Consider the following 25611-nt stretch of genomic DNA (forward strand, 5'->3'; position numbering starts at 1 on the left):
AATTTTTTGGCCCATAGAATCAGTTCTAGGCAACCAAAACCACTTTCAAAGGTTTTTTTTGGTGTCAGGGGACTATGCTGGTTCATATTAGATAAAAAAATCACAATGTCAAAATTTTGACCCAAAACCCAGATTTTGAGATTTTTAGTCACCAACTTTGGGGGGGCACCTTCCCCTTGAAAGTTGGACTAGAGACTTCCCAAGCTGAGCTGTGTCTGAGCTAGGAGGTGCTCAGACAAATGCTCAAGAGTATCTGTATCAAATTTGAAGTCATTATCTCAACTTTGATGCGTTTTACAGCACTTTTACAAAAACCCTCCAAAATGGCCATTTTTGGCAAAAATGGTAAGGCATGAAAAAATCATTGATTTTCATCAAAAATCATTTTGTTCTAAAAATCATCATAAATCATCTCAATGGACCCAAAACTAAGATTGAATGCCTTTGGCCTGCTCGATTTTCTTATTTGAGATATGACTTTAATAAGCTAGGAGATGATAGTCAGATGCCTAACAGACACTATACAAAAGACTAGAGGTCGATATCTCAACTGTAGCCTGACTTGTGGCTTGCCAAAGTCAAGACTTGGATTTGGTGCTAGGCTGGCAGCACCCTTCAGATTGACTACCAGTGTCTTCAGGGCGCCCTAAGTACCCTCTAGAGTGACTTTAGACTACCATATGTGTCGAGTTATCTCTTCAGAATGCCAAGAGCTCTCCATAGACACTGTTCTAGCTCAACTGTAGCCCATATGGTCAGGGTTGTCATATTGGGCACTTTTTATGATATTGGGCGGCCCAATGCTCAAAAGGGGTTTGGGCGCTCAAAAGTGGTTTTGGGCACTCTTTTAGGGCAAATGTCTTAAAAAGCATATAAAAAGGATATAAAATAGCCTAAAACCATACTGAGACTTATTATTAGAAATAAAGTAGCCTAAAACCATCTAAGGACCTATAAAAGCTCCACTAGAAAGGAGAACCATATCGGTTCAGCGGTTAGCAAAATCCTTTTTTAGATACAAAAAAAAGCTTACTAATTTATAAAATAGTTAATATCACCCAAAAAATATGCCCGCCCCATCCCCCTCTTTTTTACCCACTCCCCTTTTTTTACCCCCCAAAACAGAGGGTGCCTATTAGGGTGGGGTCGATTTGGACATTTTTTTTTCTGAGACCAAAGCGGGGATCTGCAAATGAATTTTATGAGTACAATACACCTCTGGATGATTTAAAATTTATCATAAGTCTACGGTGACGACCAGACATTCAATTGTATAGCTATTTGTAAATGGGTGTCGAAAATTTATTGAATCTGAACTATGGCTTCATGGTGCTCCCAGGAAAGGCATTGAGGAGCAGAATCAGGAACTTTTGACCGTTTCAAAAAATCTCGTTCCTAGCCTGAGAAAATCTCAAAAAACCTCTACAAGTTGGACAATTCTCAATAAACCTTTGAAAATGGTGGTTTTTTAGTCATTTCTAAGGCTAAGAATGAGATATTTTGAAACGGACAAAAGTTCCTGATTCTACTCCTCAAGGCCTTTCCAAGGATCACCATGAAGCCATAATTCTGATTCAATGATATTTTTACTCTGATTGACAAATAGCTATACAATTGTATGTCTGGTCGTTGGTAAATAAAGGATAAAGAAGCAAAATATGACTTGGACTGACTTATAGTCGAAAATTTATTATATAACTGGGGAAATGCACAAAAAAATTTAGCCCTCTAGCACTACTAGGAACTGAGATAATAAGTAAAGAGTACTTGATTGTCGTCTTTGCATATTTTTTTATTAATGAAATACATTTTTAAGTGGTTGCATTCTAAATATCAATTTGTTAAAATTCTTTTACAGTCAGAAAATTTATTTAAGTTTTATCTGTTGCACATCTCCTCTTTGTCTAATTCCGATATGTACCCGCCCTAGTGCCCATATCTGCCCAAAAGGACTGTACTCAGAAAATATATGGTAAACCTTAAATTAACAATGACAATACAGAACCTCCCTGGACCCTGGATAAGTATTTATATTTTATATTGAGTTTTACTCCTCGAAAATTTTCTTTAATGTTATGAGAAGGCAGCAAAATAGCCTTAAATCATACCGAAACTTATTATTTTAAATAAAATAGCCTAAAACCATCTCAGGACCTATAAAAGCTCCACTGTATAGGAGAACCATATCGGTTTAGTGGTTAGCAAGATCCTTCACTGAAAAGAAGAACCATATCAGTTCAGCGGTTAATGAAATCCTTCTCTAGATACAAAAAAAAGCTTACTAATTTATATAATAGTGAATATCACCCAAAAAATAGGCCCGCCCTCCCCTCTTTTTTTCACCCCCTCCCCTTTTTCTCCTCCCCCAAAAGAGGGATGCCGAAACTGCCCAAAAGGACCTTATATTGGGCGGCCCAAAACCGCCCGCCCAAAATGACAACCCTGCATATGGTGACTTGCACTTGTTTTCCGGATCTGCAGTTACTACTCCCGTCCTGCTGAGATGGGTTGCGTATGGTAGAATCTTCATAACTCCACTCTCCGTCAAGCTAGAAATGAGTTTAAGTACTCTAAAGACTCGTCTTGACAAGCTGAACAGCTTTCCGGACCATAATAGGGGTCTGGTGTCACTCTAGAGGGAACTTAAACCCTAAAGTCAAGATACCGGAATCCAAGTTTTGGGGTACCACAGTTCAGGGCGCCCTAAGTGCTCTCTGATATGTGATATGCTCTCTGATGCCTAAGGGTGCCCTGTACCAAGTTTGGTTATGCTAAGTCTTCTCTAGGCTGCCTGGTAGACTCCTAAAGTCGAGGTATCAATACGAGCGCTAGTGTCAAATGCTATACAGTAGTTAAACTGACTTACCCATATACTCGCTCCGGTACCTCGTCTTTGGCAGTCTACCAGCAGAGCTAGGGTTGAGATATGAAAACCAAACTTAGTGTGGACATTCTTGACACTTTTTGCCTTATCAAACACCATTCCTTAGTCAAGTAGACTACTGTATACTTGCTCTGGTATACGGTCTTTGGCGTACTTCTAGCAGATGTAGGGTTAAGATATCAACACCAAACTTGGTGTGGACATTCTTGACAGCATTTAGAGCATCTTTTATTAATAACTTTTTCAAATTGGGTCGCTCCTTCTACCGGTTAAGGTTGCCTGACTTTGGGGCACAGAGTGACTTAAAACTATGAGTTCAAATGGTAACTGCTAGTAGAATCTCAAAACGAATCCATAGACACCAAAATAATTTCTGTAGCTCATCTGTGGCCTGAGCTGGACCCATTTTGTCAACCCTCGCCACCACTTTTCTCGCTCTTAAGGGCAGCTTGACTGCTGTATAGTGTTTGACACTCAGGCTCGTGCTGGTTCCTCGTCTTTGGCGCTCTACTACGGGAGTAAGGGTGGAGATATCGACGTCTAGTCTTCGCCAGGGTATCAAGGCACTGAGAGAGAAAAGACACAGCTTGTAATACAATCTCTGTCTTTTGTGATTGCAAGTCGTGTCTATTCTCTTACAAGCTCTGTCTTTTGTGGATTCTGGCCTCACAAAAGACACAACTTTCAAGAGAAAAGACTTGTAATAGAAAAGACACAGCTTGTAATACAACCTCTGAAGTTGTGGCCAAAGATTAAACTGACAGGCTATCATAATCATTGCAATAAACTTTTTACACCTGTAATATCATGTTCAAAGATAAAAAAATGTATTCATTTGCATTATCATTTAAATTATTAAATAATCTTTTTATATATTAATTTTACTCTATGGCAAATCTGTAATTGTAATCAGTAAAATTGACTTTAAAAATCTTAATTTGTGTCAGAAATTTTTTTAATATCTTTTAAAAATCCACGCTTAGAAAATGAAGATCCATGCTTTTAAAATGAATTTACATGCTTAAAATAAGAAGATCCATGCTTAAAAAATGAAGATGCACACTGTTAAAATGAAGATACACTTCTAAAAATGAAGATCCACACTTAGAAAATAAAGATCCACACTTAGAAAATAAAGATCCACACTTAGAAAATAAAGATCCATGCTTAAAAAATGAAGATACACACTTTAAAAATGAAGATACACGCTTATAAAATAAAGATCCACGCTTAAAAAATAAAGATCCTCGCTAAAAAAAGAAGATCCACGCTTAGAAAATGTAGATACATTCTTTAAGAATGAAGATACATGCCTTTCAAATGAATATACATGCTTAAAAAATGAAAATAAAGATCCACACTTAGAAAATAAAGATCCACACTTAGAAAATAAAGATCCATGCTTAAAAAATGAAGATACACACTTTAAAAATGAAGATACACGCTTATAAAATAAAGATCCACGCTTAAAAAATAAAGATCCTCGCTAAAAAAAGAAGATCCACGCTTAGAAAATGTAGATACATTCTTTAAAATGAAGATCCATGCTAAAGAATGAAGATTGACGCTTAAAAAATGTAGATCCATGCTTTAAAAATGAAGATCCATGTTTTTAAAATGAAGAATAATGCTTAAAAAATGAAGATACATGCTTAAAGGACGCCTGCAAGAAATACCACGCTTTAACTGCTGAAAGACTGCCACAAGTAGACCCAATACCCGAAATTTAAAGCCTTCAGCTTCAATAACAAAAAAGTTCTAGGCATTTCAAAATAGCATTTTATGTACAAGGAAATTTTGAAAGATTTACAATGCTTATAAAAGAAAATATTAAATTACGTCGCCTAGACACAAAATTATGACTTTATCTTTGTCAGAAACTTAGATTGCAGGTAACTGATTACATTTTTACAATAAAAACACGACATCTCATAGTCAAAATCCATGAAAAAAATTCGACTTAAATTGCATTTTTAAACGAAAATCAAACGGAAACAAAGGGGGAAACTAAGACAAGCTCAGCTGTGATTGGTTGTTTAGCTGATTCAACCTTCTGATTGGCTACAGTACAATCGGTTCAACGCAAGTTAAACTTAATTTTTTTTGATGATTTTGAATATAAAAATGGGTATTTTTATTGTAAAAATATAATTAGTTACTGGTTGCCTAAATTTATGACAAAAATAAGCTTATAATTTTGTTTCTAGGCCACGTAGTTTAATTTCAAAATTTCTAACATTAGCACTGCAATTCTTTCAAAATTTTCATTGTATATAAAATGTCATTTTAAAATGCCTAGAACTTTTTTGTTATAGAAGATGAAGGCTTCAAATTTGGGGTATTTGGTCTACTTGTGGCAGTCTTTCAGCAGTTAAAGCGTGGTATTTCTTGCAGGCTTCCTTTAAAAAATGAAGATACATGCTTAAAAAATAAAGATACACGCTAAAAAATTAAGATTGCTGCTTAAAAAATGAAGATTGACGCCTAAAAATGAAGATTGGCGCTTTAAAATGAAGATTCATGCTTTTAAAATGAAGATTGAAGCTTTAAAAATGATGATCCATGCTAAAAAAATGAAGATTTATGATTAAAAAATGAAAATCCACGCTAAAAAATGAAGATCCACAATTAAAAAATGAAGATTGATGCTTAAAAAATGATGATCCATGCTAAAAAAAATGAAGATCAACATTTAAAAAATTAAAATACCAGCTAAAAAAATGAAGATTGACACTAAAAAAATCAAGATACACGCTAAGAAAATGAAGATTGACGCTTAAAAAATTAAGATTGATGCTTAAAAAATGTAGATCCATGCTTTAAAATGAAGATCCACATTTTTAATATGAAGATTGATGCTTAAAAATGAAGATACATGCTTTAAAAATGAAGAAACATGCTTTAAAAATGAAGATACACGCTAAAATATGAAGATTGGCGCTTCAAAAATGAAGATCCACACTTAAAAAATTGAGATTCTTGCTTTTAATATGAAGATTAACGCTTATAAAATGAAGAATCACGCTAAAAAAATGAAGATTGATGCTTAAAAAATGAAGATTGATGCTTAAAAAATGTAGATTGATGCTTAAAAAATGTAGATCCACGCCTTAAAAATGAAGATTCACATTTTTTATATGAATATTGATGCTTAAAAAATGAAGATACATGCTTAAAAAATGAAGATACATGCTTAAAATATGAAGATACATGATTAAAAATGATGATCTACGCTAAAAAAATGAAGATCCATGCTTAAAAAATGAAGATACACACTTACAATAAAGATTGATACTTAAAAAATGAAGATACACGCAAAAAATGAAGATTTACACTTTAAAAAGGAAGATCCATGCTTAAAAAATGAAGATTGACGCTTAAAAAATTATGATCCACGCAAAAAAATGAAGATCTACGCTTAAAAAATGAAGATCCATGTTTTTAAAATGAAGATTAATACTTAAAAAATGAAGATACATGCTTAAAAAATGAAGATACATGCTTAAAAAATGAAGATACATGCTTAAAAAATGAAGATACATGCTAAAAAATTAAGATTGCTGCTTAAAAAATTAAGATTGACGCCTAAAAAATAAGATTGGTGCTTTTAAAATGAAGATTGATGCTTAAAAAATGAAGATCCACGCTTAAAAAATGAAGATCCATGCTTAAAAAATGAAGATACATGCTTTTAAAATAAAGATTGACGCTAAAAACATGAATATTGATGCTTAAAGAATGAAGATTGGCACTTAAAAAATGAAGGTACACGCTAAAAAAATGAAGATATGCACTTAAAAAAATGAAGATCCACGCTTAAAAAATGAAGATCCACGCTTAATAAATGAAGATCCATGCTTAATAAATGAAGATCCACGCTTAAAAAATGAAGATCAACGCTTTTAAAATGAAGATCAACGCTTTTAAAATGAAGATCCATGCTTGAAAAATGAACAAGAATTAAAAGTAAATTTACAGATTTTCCATGAAGTAAAATTAAGATATAACAAGTATTATTTTATGATTAAATGATAAAATAAGTGAATATTTTGTTATCTGGGAACCTAATATTCATGGTGAAAAAATGTTCATAGCTACGCTTATGATCACGTGTCACGTTTATCAATGGCCAGTCTTCGGTGATGTTTGGGTGATGAAAACCCAAGTAATGCACGTATGTAAATTGGTGAATATTCCCCTTTAAAAACTGTAAAAGAAATTCCTTTAATATTACCTACTTTTCAAGCAAAATTTTACGTTAATGATTTCATTAGTATAATAAATTAAACTTTTAAAAAGAAATCTTATTACCTAATGTTTTAATCTAGGAAAATTATGAGTTCATGAAAATTATACATCTGCTTTTTGCGTATCTTTTTTAATATTAATTAAGATCTTATGTTATAGTTTTACGCAACTCATTACAGGAAAAGGTGATTTATTAATATAAGGAAAATAAGGGAAAAAACCCACAAAACCTACAAGTTTAAAATGTAAGCTTGACTAGCCAATTGAATAGTATTAAGGGGTATGGCAATGAACGATGAATTAAAGTCACTCCCAATTATGAACAAAATTATCCTTATATTACGTTTTGTGGAAAGTTTGAACACTGTTAAGTACTTTGTACAATTTAATCATGATTAAACAGTAACATGACCCTCCTGAAGTTAACACATGTTAGAACTAGAAGTTTTTTTTTTACAGTTTAATGACCCCTCGATCCTAGTAGCCCCTAGAGGCACTTAAGTGGGAGGTCCATTGTCCCCTTTCTTTCTGATTATAGATGATTATTAAGTGTTTTTTACTAATTTTATATTAACTAGCAGCTTCGCTACTAGATGCCTCTAAAGGCACTTAAGAAAAGAGGGAGAGTAAGTCAACCTTCCATTTTCAATTTTTTTTTGGGGGGGGGGATTTTTTTTTCAGGAGCGATTCCTATCAGGAGAGTTAATCTAACCTCCCCAAAATTTGTTTTAAACCTTTTCTTGACTATTAGAAAGATTCACTGTAAAGCTACACACGAACAGACATCCTGTAATTTTTAGGCGTTTATTCGAGATCAAGATCAGAAGATTAAGGATTATGTTGAGGCAAATATTCAATATGATGCAGAATATAAACGATTACAGGTATTAATTTATCTATTGCTAGCGGATATGCCCCCTAGAGGCATCTAAGGGCACTTGAGGTAACGGGAGCTGAGGGAAGTCTACCCTAGGCCTAAAACTTTTTTACTTTGGGCGATTTCTTTTGGGAGGATGCTCATTGCTGAATGATACCCTCACAAAAATAGTTATACAATTACATACACCTTCCCATGATCTATGAAAAGCTACAATATACAGGAGAACCATAGCACCTTTTTCATTAAATACACATTTTAGGCCCAGTATGAAGAAGTAAACAAAAATTTTCAGCTGCTAAGGGATCAGAATGCAATATTACAGGTCAGTAATAAATATATCAATCTATGGACCTACTTATCTTGTTGTCATTTAACATTTGTTTTATTTAATAAAATCTACCTATTGTACTATATGATTATAACGGTAACAGTTTATTTTTATCCGACAATAATAAGGACCTCCAAACCAAGGGTCTCCAGACAAAACCTGTCATTCTGCATTTTCACACATTTACAATATTTTTCTATGTCTATACGCGTAAGGAAAACTACGATTTTTTCAAATGCAAAGTTTTTATGAAAACTTATCTTGTTATATCTAAATGGATATGTTATTACTTAGATTTTGCACCAGATTTTTCTTTTCTCTAAAAAAGTGCAACTTGCTTCGGGCTAAAATAACGATTCCCCTCGTTCCACGCCTTTTAACCCATCCCCTACCCTTCTTACTATATAAACGAGTTCCATGTTAGCAAGCTAAATTAACGAAAAATTTTCCTCTTTATCCATGTACTGTACATTCTACATCTTTTTATATCTATCTACAAATATTGTATATCCATCTAGGCTCAAGCAATAAATACTACAAATACAGTCGGTACACCACCTTCCTTAGATGGGACAGGTCAAGTACAACAGCTTACACAATCAGCTGAGCTTATACAGGTTAGTTAACAATTTGGGTGAAAAAATTGGTTTAACAATTGTTATTCATCGCATCGTATTATAGATAGCTAGCTTTCCGCGGAAATCAAAATAAAAAAAAAATTAAAACTATGTTGTTAGCCACGAGGGGCCGAAGGCCTTGAATAAAAACTGGTAGGATAAATTTTATGATTTGAAAAATTGTCTGTGATACGATGCTATACATGATTTTTCAGAATGTTTGAGAACCGATTCTAATCCAGCGGTTTTGAAGCAATTATGGAAAATTCCTTATACCTAATGTTTTTTCTTACGAGACAATAAGAAATATTAAAAACTATTCAACTTAAATATATTCATCTTATTTATAATACAGAATTTTTTACAAGGACGTGTAATGTATATGCAGGTAGGGCTAGCAATTCATCCATGTGACTATATATTTATTTATTCAGGAGATAGAATCTCTAAAGAAGGAAGTATTAAACCAGGACGAATATATCCAAGAGTTGGAAGCGAGGCTGAACGAAGAAACACCTCCTAGTACTGTTCCCGTTGTAAATGGCAACCCACAGACCAAAGAAGCTGGGGTAAGCCGTTTTTTTTAGGATCGCAGCTACTCTTCAACCAAGGATTTGGCCGTACAATATCACCACATCATATACATGTTAATTAGTTTATTTTGAGCTGAAATCAAAGATAATAAATCTGATATCAAACGACTCCTTTATTTTCAATTTTGGTGGGCGTTTGGGGGTATCAGCAATTTTTTAGATTAGCGGAATCTTCAGGGATGAACTATCGAAAGACTTAATTCTATTTTGTATTTAATTTATAGATTATTTGCTCAGGCAAAATTTTTACATTCCCTGATTCCTTTAAATATATTACCAAATAATAACAATCAACTATTAAGTCGCAAACAGCTGAGGCTCTGACCAATGAGATGCTACGCAACCAGCTGGATGTGCTGAGAGGTCTAATCATGAAGAAAGATGCAGAGCTTCTGAAGTTGAAGAACAGTATGCCACTACACTCCCCCAAAGAAAGAGACAGGTAATGGAAATTTTGTTGATATAGACGCCATTTTATGTAGTTTTTATCTGTCCATCTTCTATCTATCTATCTATCTATCCTGTCTTTATTATCTATCCATTTTTTATTTTTCTATCCATCTCATATCTATCTATCCATCTCCTATCTATCTACCCATCTTCAATCTATCTATCCATCTTCTATCTTACTATCTATTCATCTTCATTCTATCTATTTCTCTCTTATCTATCTATCCATTTTCTATCTATCTATCCATCCTAGGTTTGAAGACATGTTTAAAACCTCTCTGGAGTTGGAAGCTGAAAAAAGAGCTAAAGCCTCCGATGTTAAACTCAACAACGAAATTAAGGTGTCATTTTATTTGTTTTTGGTAGTATTTTAATTTTATTGCATGGTTGTTTAGTATCACCCGTATATAAAGTAGTAGGATGGCCGTCACTATATGGATTTTTCCTTACAATCGGATGGAAGATTTATAGGAGATGTTTTATTATTACGCACAGCTAGCTTAAGCCAGGTACAGGTTTACCTGAGCACGCCAAAGAAACTGACTAGCAGGGGTGTTCTAGGAAGGTATTGTGAGTTCATAACCACTCTTACTTAAATCGTAGCTGTAGCTTCCCTACTATGATTTTTTTCAAAATACATTTTCTTGGCTGCTGGGTTTCAATTTTTCTTTCATGAAATGAATTGTTTGTTTCAGTGAGCTAGTTTACAAAGTTTAAAGAGCAAATCTATCTGTTAACTGGATATTTTAGTCATATAATCCAATCTATCAATGAAAAATAATAAAAAAATTCATATTCTTTTACTAATTATAAATTTTAAATTAGATACTTTCAAGTTTATATAATCTAGATTTAGGCTAATAAACCATCCTTATCTTTAATTTAATTGATGAAAGCAATGATAAAAGCCTGGTGAATATGTATCAGATTGTCCCAGAATATTTCTGAGACAATTCTGAAACACCTAGTATATTTTTAATTTCTCTACTGCAAATTATATCTTTGAAGTCAAAGATAAATAGGATTATTTTATACTTAATCATCTAAACTATAATATGTCTGAAACAAGTAAACTGAAATAATCATAACACAACAAGAACAAACTTCTTAGTAGAAATTATATTTTGATTTATTCAAGCCTGCAAATTATATCTTCAAAGATAGATGAGATTATTTTAAACTTATCATCTAAACTATAATATGAAACAAGTAAACTGAAAAAATCCTTACACTAACAGGCAATTATGGCATGGTCTGTGTCCATTGTGACAAAAAAAATAATGAGAGTAGGTGATACTGAAATAGTTTACATGGTATGTTTATTTCTCAAAAAACGCGCGGTTAGAGCTATACTACACAACAAGAACAAACTTCTTAGTAGAAATTATATTTTGCTTTATTCAAGCCTTCTCAATTCTAATCATTTGAGAGCTTCTGTATATTTAGTGAATGTGAACTATAACATTAACAACCCTGTGTTTCTAACTGGCAAATGCAGTACTTGTTGAAATATCTTAAGTACTGCCAAAAAATACTGGTAATTTAACTGAATTACTTGCTAGCCTAATAATAAAGATCTTATTCTGCAAAGAAGTACCTGTTCAGATGATAAAACGGAGCAGAAATGCAATTGTAATATTTGTTTGACTGCAAGATTCCAAAGATAGAAAAATGCAGGTCTGTATAGATCATCTGAATTAGTTTATCAGATTTTAAAAAAGAAGAGACCTTCTTTAATAATTTGTTCAACCAACAAGAAATTGGTTCTGGTATACATTATCAATGTAATTTGAGTCAATTATCTGATCTATTGTTAAACATGTACTGATATTACCAGTCAGTAACTCTTAAATGATCAAAATTGAGAAGGCTTGAATAAATCAAAATATAATTTCTACTAAGAAGTTTGTTCTTGTTGTGTTATGATTATTTCAGTTTACTTGTTTCAGACATATTATAGTTTAGATGATTAAGTATAAAATAATCCTATTTATCTTTGACTTCAAAGATATAATTTGCAGTAGAGAAATTAAAAATATACTAGGTGTTTCAGAATTGTCTCAGAAATATTCTGGGACAATCTGATACATATTCACCAGGCTTTTATCATTGCTTTCATCAATTAAATTAAAAATAAGGATGGTTTATTAGCCTAAATGTAAATTATATAACCTTGAAAGTATCTACTTTAAAATTTTATAATTAGTAAAAGAATATGAATTCTTATATCATTTTTCATTGATGGATTGGATTATATGACTGAGATATCCAGTTAACAGATAGATTTGCTCTTTAAACTTTGTAAACTAGCTCACTGAAACAAACAATTCATTTCATGAAAGAAAAATTGAAACCCAGCAGCCAAGAAAATGTATTTTGAAAAAAAATCATAGTAGGGAAGCTACAGCTACGACTTAAGTAAGAGTGGTTATGAACTCACAATACCTTCCTAGAACACCCCTGCTAGTCAGTTTCTTTGGCGTGCTCAGGTAAACCTGTACCTGGCTTAAGCTAGCTGTGTACGACTAGTGATCATTGGCATGTTTAAGCATTTTTTATTTCTAGTGTGGTTGGATTTTGGGTCGACACAATAAGAGGATAGTGGTGTGTATGGATCATTTTAATTTCCCTTTCAGTATAGCTTCAAAACTTTTTAGTATACGCTGGTTTAGAACCGATTCTAAAAAAATGTATATCATCGTATTACAGAAATGTTTCTACGAATAATAAAAAAAATCATGAGAATAATACCAGTTTTGTTAGCCATGGCCTTCGGCTCCACGGGCTCACAAAACTTGCTTTAATCTGAAAATTTTTTAATACGGTACGATAAATAACTATTATACAATTTAAGAATGTTTAAAATTTATCATTCATTATCATTGCATGAAAAAGGTACCATTATTGTTCTGGAACGAAATCTGATTAATGTGGAGATTGTCGAAACGTTTTTGCCAATGATGGTTTAAATCTATAATAGGGGTATTGAATGTTTATTGTTTATAAACATTATGGATGTACATAATTTTATCTTCCATTGTCATATCCCTTTAATCCCTTAATATCTTTGCATTAGTCCTATCTCTTGAATTCTAGTAAATGTATTTATGCATTTTAGACCTCACCATAGCATTTGACACATACTCATAACATTATTTCAATGTAAATAATTTAGGAGAAAGAAATTGAGAGGTTGAAACAAATGCATCAATTCGAATTAGATGAGCTAGCTAAGGAAAGGGATAGAACTGAGGTAAAACCGGTTTTTACCCTATTTGACTTAATAGATTGATGAATAATTGTGTCTTCATAAAAAAAACCAGTTTGTTTATAAGAGAATGCATGAAAGAATAGATGATTTAATGTATGTATAATAAAACTTGTCTAAGACCTTTTCTGTACTTTCTATAGTCTGTTAAGGTTTTTAAAGTTCTAATCCCATTGAGACGATATCTCTTTATTTATTATCATCCATTACTCATAATCACTGATAATTGTCAAATATTTCTTATCTTCATGCCCAACAATGTTGTCATCCTTGTTTTCTAATCCTAGGCTGAATTATACAAAGTTAAACATGAGATGGAAGATGCTAAAGAGTATGGAAGCAAAAAGAGGTAGGATAATAAGTTTCAGGGGTGTATTATATTCTGTAAATTTGACCCTGCTGAAGGGGGTGGGGGATAAATGGGGAAAAATGTAAAATTTTACAGAACTGAAAACATTTTTCTTCCCTCCTTGGTGAAAAAAAATAAAAGAATATGTGGGAGGGGGGATAGTATGAATAAAGTAAAGATATATAAAAATATTTTTTCCTTTTTTTCTCCTTCTTTTCTGGAAAAATATAAAAAATTGCAGCAGTGGAAAAAAATTTATCTTTTTCTGAAAAAACACCCCTGCATCTACTCTATGATTAGGATAGTCTAATTTTACTATACCTAATTAGTTTGGGCACGGAATTCTGCTATTGTATAATAGTAGGGGAGGGGGGGTGGGGAGAGGTATATATTCTGTACTATACCTGCTTGTTCGAACTGTTTTTTACGTTATATAAACACTGATACTTCTTTTATTAATTGCAGATTTTAAAGTTTCAAAATATTTGAATGAAATAAGTTTATAAAATTGTCACTTATTGCTATTTGTTGAAAATGATAACAAAACTTTCTTATAAGCTCAAAGCAAACAATTGGAATATAGAAAGGCTCAAATTCATGCTAAGAAATGTAACATCCCTAATATTTTAATAAATAAATATTTCAGTCAGGAGACCATTAGTAAGCTAGAATCCGAGGTGATTTGGCTGAGAGCAGAACTGGATGAGATGAAACAGAGAAAAAGAAATACTCTTGAAGTTCCTATTGCTGCCCCCACACCTGCGGCTACTAATGCTGATATTGAAAGGTAGAGAAAAATTGATATTAAAGATGGCAAGGAAGGAGGGATGGGATATAGGGCTGTTTATTACTCTAGTCCCCAAAATTTTAAATAACGTTTTTTTTATTTGTTGACTCAACAATTTTGAGGGCTTTTATTAAATTTTGTGATTGGTTGGTTCATTAAGTTGAGTGTTCAATCGTTTCAACCACTAGTTGTAATCTACAGAGGGGATAATTTTGTGTATTATTATTTGGGATGTATTGTACACCAGTTTATTGATCATTATCTTTGTGCAGTTCACGTCAAAATGTTTCTGGTAACGATTATCTGCAAAAATCTATGAGCATTAAAGGCTGCTAAAGAGCGGAACGTAGATGTCAGACACGCAAACCGGTTTAAGCTGCATAAGAACGCCTAGCAGCCTTTAAATGTCATAGATTTTTAAAGATAATTAATTCACCTATTTTTATTTATGTTTTAATATTTTTTGTATGCTAGGTTGACAGAAGAATTGAATGCCAGTAAAGTAGCTCTAGAGGATTTGAGAAGTGAACAAGAGGATCTACTTGTCATGCTTTCTGATCAGGTATAATGATTTAAGCAAGTGATTCTAAGAACCTTCCAGAGATGGGTTTTTGAAAGAAGAATGCCGCGTTTTATTATGAAATTATTATGAAAATGCCTCGTAGGATTCAAACAGAGTATACAACTATTTATTTAATTATTTCGCTTTTGTTTGTACGGCTTTTATAGAAGAAAAATAAATAATCTTAAATCCATTTTTGCTTTATATTAACTAATGCAACTTTATAGAGCTTTAATAGACACAAGGTAAACCTGGGATAGATAGTCATGGAAGCTTTTTATATTGCCTATAAAAATGACGTTATTCTGGCCTGCCATTGGTCAATTAAAATATACACTGGCTTACCATTGGCCAATTAAAATGTATACAGGCTTACCCTTGGTTAATTAAAATGTATACTGGCTTACCATTGGTCAATTAAGATGTATACAGGCTTACCATTGATCAATTAAAATATATACTGACCTGCCATTGGTAATTTAGTCTGTGTATTGGCCAATCATTGGTCATTTGTATTGTATGACGTCATTTTTTTATTTCATTTTAATTACTCTTGGGGCTACGCTCCTAGCACCTAGGAGATTTGTATTCGTAGGTAAAACGTTAAGGTAGGGCACATAAAAGGTCTAAAACCATCCCAAGACCTTTGTTACCTAAGCTTCCATAAAATTGATAGTTCAATCGATGATCTAAATCTTAAGCTACAGACATTTTTATAGACATTCCACATTATGACTTCTTACCAGATTAAAAGTCATATTCTATGGAACCTTCTACACTCTCTATGCTCCATGTAAGAATGGTAATTGATGCTGCTCTTTTTTCAGACAAAATTGTTTATAGTACAAACTTTGAAAGCTCTGATTTTATCATATATTTTATTGAGGTCGGAGATTAGCTTAAAACCACTCAAAGATACTTATATAGTTTCCATAAAAAGAAGAGCCAATTCAGACCAACAGTTTCTGAGATCATACGCTTTAGACAAAAAGACCTTACTACTTTATATTGTAGGATTATACAAATGGCTGAAATAATAATTTTAAAATTTTGAATTCCTAAGTTGTATACTCTGTTTAAATCCTACGAGGTATTTTCATAATAATTTCATAATAAAACGCGGCATTCTTCTATCAAAAACCCATCTCAGCATTGACCTATAGTATTTTTTAGTGAATATACTAGGTTTATGTTTAATATTTGGTTTATCAACTAAAAGTTGGGTTTTACCATGGTTTTAAAGTACTTAAATTAAACTGTTTATAATATTACAAGTTACCAACCCTTTTTCTAAATATACATTTTTAATCAAAATTATAGGATCTTGGACAAAGTAGCTTCGGACAAAGTAGCTTCAGGACATTTACTTAAGAAGCTACTTTGTCCTGAAGCTACTTTGTCCGAAACTACTTTGTCCAGATCCAAAATTATATACTTTTGTGTCAAAGCTTTTAACTTTTAAGAAACAGTTTGAACTTATATAAAACCATGGTGAAACCTAACTTTTTAGCAGATAAACCAAATATTAAACATAAACCTAGTATATTCCCTAAAAAAAATACTATAGATCAATGCTGGAAGGTGCTTAGAATCACTTGCTCTCGTTCGTGGATAGTTCCTTTTGCTCTAAATGTACTTTGTAAATAAAAATTTGGCTTAATACAATAAACATCTACGTAGTTTTCTTCGATGACTTATCTTCCACTTAGTAGATTTTACTGAACAAAACTAACATTGTAATTATTAAGGAGGAAAAGATGGTCAAGTATAAGAGCCAATTACGCGGTTTCCAGGTTCCAGTGTCGGACGACGAAAATGGAGATGACGATCTTACATGACAGAGGTATAGTTATGGATTTATCATTACTTAATTATTACACCAGATTTTCATCTTCTCAAATAAAGTCAAACACCAACTGGCTTAAATAACGATTTCCCCTTCAACCACTTCATCACCTCCCCTCTACTGAATAGACTAACTAACCAGTAAATGACAGGGGATATAGCAACCTAGATTTTTCCTTTGCCATATTATCCACGTGTATTCTACGTCAATTAGTATAGTTATGTTTTAGCTGTTTTTTGATAAGCCATAGTTTATAGTTTGTGAAGATAAGACTCCTGAGGTGAATCCTTAAAAAAATTTTTTGGCTCACTGCCTCACTAAAATAGTGAGGTAAAATTATCCCCTCTAAATTTTTAGCGAGCCTCACTAATTTTAATGAGGCAAAAGTTTTTTTTTTAAGAATCCACACATCTAGAGTAGTATGACACACTTTTTATGGCTGTTATGGCCAGTTTAAGCTTAAGTATATTATGACCTGACACGCTATATCACTCACACACACATTGTAAGACATCAATGCATACAGATGGACAGATAGATTACGTTTTTTATTCATCGGACAATTAGAAAAAAAGACAATAAAGGTATTAAAATGAATGTAAGCCCGAATCCGCTTATTTTTGAACAAAACACGAATCTTGGAAATCCGCGAAAACTTTTATTTTGGCTCGGATTCATTTGAATCATTAAGTTTGCCAAAGTTAAATAATATGTTTATGAATCTTGATGTTTTTTTTAGGCCTTTTATGTAACCTACTAATCTTTTCAGAGGGAGTTAAACAGAAAGAATGATGTTTTTACAGTTCTTCCCTAGAATTAGATTTAACATGTTTCTACCCTGGTTTTGAGTTTATCATGGATATTAAAGAGTATGACATCCGACAACAAAAAATTGGGGCAATTTTAGTATAGTTGAGTTAGGTAGGTATGTAATGTTCATCTATAATTTTTGGTTTTTCAAGTTAAGAAATGGGAATTAGATATAATTATAGTGTAATAGATTCTAACTCGATTAGGTATAGAATAATCACATTACTTGGTTTAAATAGGTTGAAATAGCTCTAAGTAACCTGTTGTTTTTTCTAATTCGGGCGGTCATACTTTCATTTTATTGATTATTTTTATAAAAAGATTCTGTTCATTATAGCTTTGATTTAACATTTTCTCGTATCATTGTAAAAAAAAGAAGAGGCAGAATGTTTGTTGCTTTCAAAATAAGTGAGAGATGTTTTTTTCTGTGTTCTACTGGGCTTTTTAATGGATACCACCAAATTTTCATTAATGATGTCATATTCTTTATCCATGAACGTTTTATATTTATATGCATTCCTTATTTCCAGTGATGTGAAACAATGAGTTTATTATTTTTATTTATAATTATTATATAATTGTTATTTATTTTATTCTGTTACTATTTGAATTATGTATTGTTTAATATTTTATTAGTTTTATAAAAATTTTCATGGAAAAAAAGGACAATGTTCTTGAAATTTATCTTCCAATTTTTCTACCTTTAAAATTACCAAGAAAGGCAAAAGGGGTAGTTTCACGAAATGCATTTTAACTTAATTTAGTGAACCGCATATTTTGTGCTAGTTAATGAGTTTAACTATATTTATAGTTTTTGAAATATCAAGACTACGTGGTAGAAAATTGAAATTCTTTCAAATATATGCCATATAAATGTAGTTTAACCAATTAACCAGGAAAAAATATGCAGTTCACTAAATTAATTAAGTTCAAATGCCTTTCGTAAAACTACCCTTTTGACATAAAAGAATATTTGTGCTTTTAAGAATACTTTTATTACCCATATATATGAGAAAATATTTTGTTTAATACTTTTTTTTTTACTCATAACTAAATTATAAAAACAAAAAATTTTTTTTTACCAATTTTACTTAATAATAACTTGGGTACAATGATAGCAACATTTTTTACAGAAATGAATCCTTTGATTTGTAAACTACCTATAATGGATTAAAACAACAAAATTTTTCTCTATCAAATTCAATGTTATTTATTCAATTTACCCCCCATCCCCCTAATTATTACCATCACAATTGCATTTATAAAAAAAATTGTAGGTATTATTTATCAACTTATTGAATTATTTATTTTACGTCCTAAATTTTCAACTATTGTACATTTTATTGCAAATGAACAAAATTGAATTATAATAATAATGTTTTTATCTATTTATTATGATATTTATACTTTTCTTGTCTGTTTTAGTGTGATTTTCAACAACTTTTTCAGATATAGAATGATTAACCTAATATTGTGAACAAAAATGGTTTAAAAATTAGTTGGTTTTTCATCATGGTTGAAGCTTTCAACGCAAATTGTACCAAAGAATGGTAATTTTTTTAGGTTGTTTTTTAGACAACATCTTAAGTAGTAGAGTACAAAAAATCATGAATGCACAACCAGACAAAGTGAGTTACAGTTCTTATAAAAAAAAAACGAAAATAATATGCGATGGATCATAGAAGAAATCACGAAACCTTTATGAAAAGTAGAAGGTATAATTGCAAATTGGTACTATGTATTTTTACCAAGAATTTCCGCAGTCTATCTTAATTAGCAACGGAGAGTAATTCTCCATCTAGCGTTACTGACAGACAAGTGAATTATAGTCTAGCTTTGCTACTTAAAATATTTATTTTTACCCCCATTAAACTTTTCTTAAAACTTTGGGTACCATATTATATATTTAAGTCCAATTTAACCCCCTTCGATCCCTGGGACCAATAGACAAAAGTATTAATCTGTATTTACAGAAACTACAGTATCGACCAAGAAATATGTATTTCAATATTATGATAGACATTTATCGCATCGTATGATAGAGGGCTTTCCGCGGATATTAAAATAAAAAATTATAAGATTAAATATGGTGTTTATTTTATAATTTTTCTTTTGATATTCGTGGAAAATTGTCTATAATACAATGCTATACGTGTATGGCTGAGAACTGGTTCTAATCCATCGGATAATAATTTGTTTCGAAGCCATACTGCAAAATGAGATAACAATTTAGCTTATTTGCTACCTAGGTCAAACTTAAGCAAATCCCAGAAAAGAAAATTACGACGAACAGAAAAAACTAAATCAAAACCAAAAGTACAAAATACTCCCAAATTTAAAGGTAACATCATATAAAGAATTTTAAAACAAAAATACTTTGCGATAAAATTAACCTTATTAATATTTAATTTGTTTTAGAAAATGTCCATAAAACTGGTTATAAATATAACACTCCAATAGGTGAGTTTCTTTTATTATTTTACAGAAATTTTTCGGGCATTTGACCGCGGATACTTATACTTAATATTTACAATAAGGGGGGGGGGGGGTTCTGACACATTTGCGTAAACCTGGTATATAGGCTTTATCTTTGGACTGAGAGGTTAGGTTATTAGGGATAAAATCATTCTTATATGATAAATTTTTCCAAGTTTTAAGATTTTTTGGATAGGCCTCCAGGTTCCGGAGCTACAGGCCTCCAAGTGGTCTCTGTACAGGTTAAAATGAAAAAAAAATTTAAAAAGAGTTAGAGGTCAACTTATAAAACAAAATATGCATCTTTTTGAATGTTATTCGCATATTTAAAGAAAAAAACATGCATTTTTTATTTCATAAGCTGACCTCTAATTCGTAAAAAAAAATTGTTTTCATTTTTACCTGTAGAGAGACCACCTGGAGGCCTGGAGCTCCGGAACCTGGAGGCCTATCCAAAAACTTTTAAAACTTGGGAAAATTCATCATATAAGAATGATTTTATCCCTAATAACCTATCCTCTCAGTCCAAAGATAAAGCCTATATACCTGGTTTACGCAAATGTGTCAGAACTTCCCCCCCCCCCCCCCTCCACTTAGTCAATGGCTATAATTGTATAAAAATGCATATTTATCTATGGTTTTATAATCAGTTGTATATGGATTGGACATTAAGAAATTTTAGGCCAATTCCTGTTTTGTTGGGCCCTAGGGACTGATGGCCCTAGTCAATATAAAAGAATTTATCTCACGATTTATTCAGTTTCTTTTTACGAAACAGTTTAGATAAAGGAATTCGACCATTTTTGTTCCTTTAAGATTATTTTAATAAAAAAATCTATGAATTTAATCTTAAAATCTTCGAATTATTAAACTATTTTAGTTCGTAAGCTTGGATTATACAAGAATTCTACAAAAGAGAAAATAAGATTTTCTTTCTTTAATATAAGGTAAATAAAATTATAATATATTTGGTGTTTTTTCTTTGAAAAAATTCTTAAACACGAATAAAATATCATTTTCATGGATAAAACAAGGATGACATCATCCATTAAAGCGAAGCTCTGAAACGGTAGGACAAACTAACATTAACACTTGTAGAGTGTCAGAACTAAATAATCAGAACATAAGTGTATGATAGTCGAAACAAAAATAAAAGTAAGTTTGATGAAAAACTGAATAAATACAGGATAATTACTTACATTTCAGGACTTCATTATAGAGATGTTTCGCTTATAACATTGTACTTTGTTTTCCTAGGAATCAGTATTCCAAAAATCAGATCAATCGGATAAGAGGGGGGAAGTTTTGACACATTTGCGTAAACGGTGATAACGGCTTTATCTAGGACAATTGTAACATGCCTAAATCAACGCAAAAAGCTATCCGTTTCGAACGGATGGACGGACCGACCCTAATTATAGAAAAGCTTCGCTTTTAATTATTTTTTTTTACATTTAGGTTAAGCTTGGATCAAAAGGTAGAGAGAATTATTGAATCAATAAAACGAATGGAGGTAAATTTAATATTTTCAGTAGAGAAGCTACTCCATAAGTCATATTGTCTGTCCGTCAGTCCGTAACACTATGGGGAAAATGAGATTTTCTCAGCTGCTTTTAGAGCTAGACCACTGATTTTTCTTTTCAACAACCCCTTCTTATGCAGCGCGCGTATTGAAGTATATGGTTGTTTGACAGTTTTAACGCAGCTCTTTAGCGGCTTTTATTTGTTTGCTAATTTCCACGTATCTAACCTAGTTGTTTTTGATCCAATTTTCAAAATATTATTTTGTAAATAGTATCAAAATTAGATTTCCAGTCGATCTATAGGATTTTTTTGTTCATAGATTAAAGGACAACTAACTTTTTTTATTTTTTTCTATCGCAATTAAAAATAGGCTACCGATTTTTTTTCTTCTGAGGTTTCCATTGTCCAAAAAGCATCTAGTATGCAACTTACTTTGTCTACCAGTCCATGGGTCATGGAAGTATAAATTGTTGACATGTGACCTACTCATATATTACTCTGAGTCACTGAACTACATAATATTAATATATCATTATAATAATAATTTTCAAACGCTAAAAAGGCCTCCAATTTCATTAAGGTAGTAATGTATACATTTCTTAAGAAAATAGCTTTTTGTTTTTAAGATAATGACGTGCTTAGTTCATTATATCTAAGTTTTAGCATATTTAAAACTTGCCAAAGTACGAAACTGAAATTTTAAATAGTTTGTTGAAATAGTTCAGCACTTCATTATTATTGTATGAAGAAGTTAGCAAATTTCCAAGCTATTTTTATATTTTTACCAAACATTCTGCATAATTTAATTTTAAAATTTTGTTACATGAAAAGTTTGTAAAATGTTTAGGTTAATGGAAAGTTTTAGGTTATGATGTTAACTTTTTATTGTAGTTAATCTGCTATGTTTGAATGTTTTTCTATCCGTAACGCTTTGAGGGAAATACAATTTTCTAATTCGTAAATTTTAATTCCTTTCCGAATTCGCAAATTTGCTAAAAGAATGATAGCTTTTTGGAACTTTTTAAAAACACAAAATTGCATAAAGGAGGAATGTACAGTGCACAGTAATTACCAAGTAAATTATCAAGATAAATAGGGACAAACTTTTACTTTGCAAGTTCAAGTTTTACACATATACACAAGTACAACATTGTTTCAGAAATAGTTTTTTAAGTTGATGACGCAATAAATACTTTGCAAATGTATAAGTACAGGGTGCGCCACATAAAACCGGACTTTTTCTAATTTGTGAACAAATGAACATAAAATCGTCAATTTTAAAGATTTTATTAAATTTTAAAAACTGGGAAGCTAACTAGGTATATGACTATTATATCATTCAATAAAATTGCCTTCAGGATCAATCACCGCCTCTACCCGCCTCCTCAACCGCCGGCACGCCCAGGTCAAAATGTACCTGTCCAAGCTGGCGAAGTTCTCCTTGATAGTGGCAATAAGGGAGGTCTTTGTAGTGTGGGCACGTCTATTGGTGCATGCTTCAAAGTAGCTCCAGGCCCAAAAGTCCATTGAATTAAGATCAGGCTGCTTTGGAGGCCCCATTCCCTTAGAAAAATGAGTAACCGCAGGATCCAAATTCACCCAACTTTCAAGCTGCCCTTCAACATGGCGGCTCTCATTTGGGCCACAGTTGAGCTAGAACGACGTTCTATACCTTTTTGGAAATGACATGAAGATTCAGCCAGGGTTGTCAGCGCAATCCATAGTTTAAAATGAGTGTTTAAGTTCCATATGGGTATCTAACGTCGAGAATCCAGAAATTTTCACGATTTTTGACGTTTTTGACATCTTTAAATCTGCCACGTTTCACTTCACCGGAGTACTACAGCCAAGCCATTTGAGATAGAAAGCTCTAGTCTTTTTTATTGTCTTACTTATGTATCAACAGTACCCCCAGCAAGTTACATAACTATACCTCATCCTAAGATGGGCTAAGGTCCAATTTAGTGGGCCATAGTCGAGAATCTAGATTATACCACCAGCGCATTTCGAATCTGCCTTGTTGAACATAAAAGCGGCCAGCTTGGAGTACGAGCCCATCTTCGTCCAAAGATTTTTTTGTGCTAAAAAGTCATAACCTAAGGTTTTTATAGTGGGGTCAAACGTCCTGATTGGTTAAGTAGTTTTGACGCTATGGGCGTTTTAAAAAAGTCCGGTTTTATGTGGCGCACCCTGTATATTTGAATTGGGCTCTGTTAAAGTAAATATTAAGACAAGGACAACCTTTGATATAAGATGCATAACAATATTATATGGGAGCTCCAATCTGATTTTTTAATTTACTTGAATTTATTTTAAATTTGGGTTTGTTGTCTTTTACTAAGGGGTGTATATTCTGCAAAATTGATCAAGCTAAGGGGGGGGGGGGGGAATAAGAAATATGTGGTCGGAGGAAAAAAAACTAAAAAAATATGTGGGAGGGGTAATTAAATGAATAAAATATAGAGTTCCATTTTTGATGGAAATTACTAGGAGGGGGGGGGGGGGGGATACAAAAATTTGTAGCAGGGGAAAAAATGACAGAATCTTGTGCAGAATATACACCCCTGCTTTTACTTTACATCATTACTTAACTATTTTTATTAAATATATATATTACTATCAGTGAGGGAGGGGACATTGGGCTGTTTATAACTCTAGTTACCAAAGTCTTATGATAACGTTTCTTATTCGTTAGCTTAATAACTTTGTGGCCTTTTATTTAATTTTTACTTGATTAGTAGGTTTATTAAGTTGAGTGTCCACTGTCCAAACGTTTCAACTACTAATTGTAAAGGGGTAATTTTGTGTATAATTATTTGGGATTTACATCAATTTATCGGCCATTGTCTTATTCATTTGTATCCCTGGACTACTATTCATTCTTATTAATTACAATAACATTAAAATAATTGTTTTAATGATTTTCAGGTTGGGGGAAATTATCCTGAATCTAATCAAATCTTTGAAGGAAGGGAGTTCAGAAGATTATTGAGCGATGTTCTTTTTCGATTTAGCAAGATTCCGCTGAAGCTAATCCTAGGTAGGTGCTTATGTTATGGAGATGGGAATATGAAATCCAAAGATTAACTACTGATGCTTCTTAACTTATATTATGTAGATAAAGGGGGGGGGGGGGGGGTTAATGCAACCATCTCGTAATCAATGTATAAATGGCACTTAGAATTCGAATTTCGATCTGAATTTTTGCATGAGTAATTCTTGGTAGGCGTATTTTCCCTAAATCGAACAAAAGGTTGGAAAAATAACAGCTAAGCCGTTTAGCCATTTTTGGCTTATTTTCAAGGCAAATCGTCACGAAACCTATCTCCACACAATATTCTTTGCTGCTCCAAAACATTTCAAACGGTTTTAGCTGGTAGTTACTGGTAGTAGAAATCTGAAAAAAAAATGTTTTTTTTGTATCATTTCACATGATTTAAAGCAAAAATATGTTTAAAAAAGTTTATTCCTACGTAATTTATGACAGATTTTCTATAAAAATAGCCAAAAAAATTCTAAGTGCCACTTATACTTTGATTACCAGATGGTTTCATTAACCTTCCACCCCCCCCCCCCCCCCCCTTATAATTTTTAGGACAGCATAATATTTCTTGGTTCTAGCGGCTAGACTCCTATAAACCTCTATGGACACTTCAAATTTGTTAAAAATATTTTGGAGAGTTTTTTTTTCTATTGGGAGGGTGGAGGACATCCTCGCCCAAACTAGTTAAAACCATCGCATGACCTTTAGAAAGCTTCACTGTAAAGGAGATTCATATCGGTTCAGTAGTTAGCGAGATCTTTAGCTACTGACAGATACCTAAACATCCTGTTACTTAACCTTTAATTCCATTGCAAAATTTGACAAATATTTTTAAGATCTTAAATGTTTTCTTTAGAAATGTTTTTGCCTCCGTCTGTTGCCTACCCCTTGATTTACATTAAAAACTGATTAACCCTAAAAAACATTCCTTTTACTTCAATTTATTT

The 25611-nt window shown here is 32.1% G+C and overlaps 2 protein-coding genes across 5 annotated transcripts in view; both read left to right on the top strand.

Moving 5' to 3' along the window:
• Positions 1 to 19072, top strand: part of p115 (General vesicular transport factor p115) — a 56799-nt gene extending 37727 nt beyond the window's left edge. Inside the window, exons 24-36 of one of the 3 annotated variants that reach the window (XR_013882729.1) lie at positions 7933 to 8016; positions 8272 to 8334; positions 8859 to 8957; positions 9392 to 9526; positions 9853 to 9992; positions 10254 to 10341; positions 13176 to 13253; positions 13556 to 13617; positions 14264 to 14404; positions 14879 to 14966; positions 16715 to 16809; positions 17582 to 17681; positions 17944 to 19072. Coding sequence is in view for 2 of the 3 variants with exons in the window: in XM_080172868.1 (XP_080028994.1) it covers positions 7933 to 8016; positions 8272 to 8334; positions 8859 to 8957; positions 9392 to 9526; positions 9853 to 9992; positions 10254 to 10341; positions 13176 to 13253; positions 13556 to 13617; positions 14264 to 14404; positions 14879 to 14966; positions 16715 to 16804 (1068 nt within the window). In the remaining variant the exon portion in view is untranslated. Of the gene's footprint in view, positions 1 to 7932; positions 8017 to 8271; positions 8335 to 8858; positions 8958 to 9391; positions 9527 to 9852; positions 9993 to 10253; positions 10342 to 13175; positions 13254 to 13555; positions 13618 to 14263; positions 14405 to 14878; positions 14967 to 16714; positions 16810 to 17581 lie in introns of all 3 variants that reach the window. The other 2 variants (XM_080172868.1, XM_080172869.1) reach the window with 2 other exon arrangements.
• The window catches only part of LOC145328919 (telomerase reverse transcriptase-like), a 28428-nt gene continuing 21886 nt past the window's right edge, over positions 19070 to 25611 (top strand). For both annotated transcript variants that reach the window (XM_080172871.1, XM_080172870.1), the window contains exons 1-6: positions 19070 to 19172; positions 19872 to 19963; positions 20041 to 20082; positions 20978 to 21044; positions 21556 to 21610; positions 24550 to 24661. In XM_080172871.1, the coding sequence (XP_080028997.1) occupies positions 19135 to 19172; positions 19872 to 19963; positions 20041 to 20082; positions 20978 to 21044; positions 21556 to 21610; positions 24550 to 24661 (406 nt within the window). In that variant the 5' untranslated portion in view covers positions 19070 to 19134. The remainder of the gene's footprint in view (positions 19173 to 19871; positions 19964 to 20040; positions 20083 to 20977; positions 21045 to 21555; positions 21611 to 24549; positions 24662 to 25611) is intronic.

Source organism: Acartia tonsa, chromosome 9 (genome assembly GCF_053477335.1).
Source record: "Acartia tonsa isolate MP-2025a chromosome 9, ASM5347733v1, whole genome shotgun sequence".
NCBI lineage: Eukaryota > Metazoa > Arthropoda > Copepoda > Calanoida > Acartiidae > Acartia > Acartia tonsa.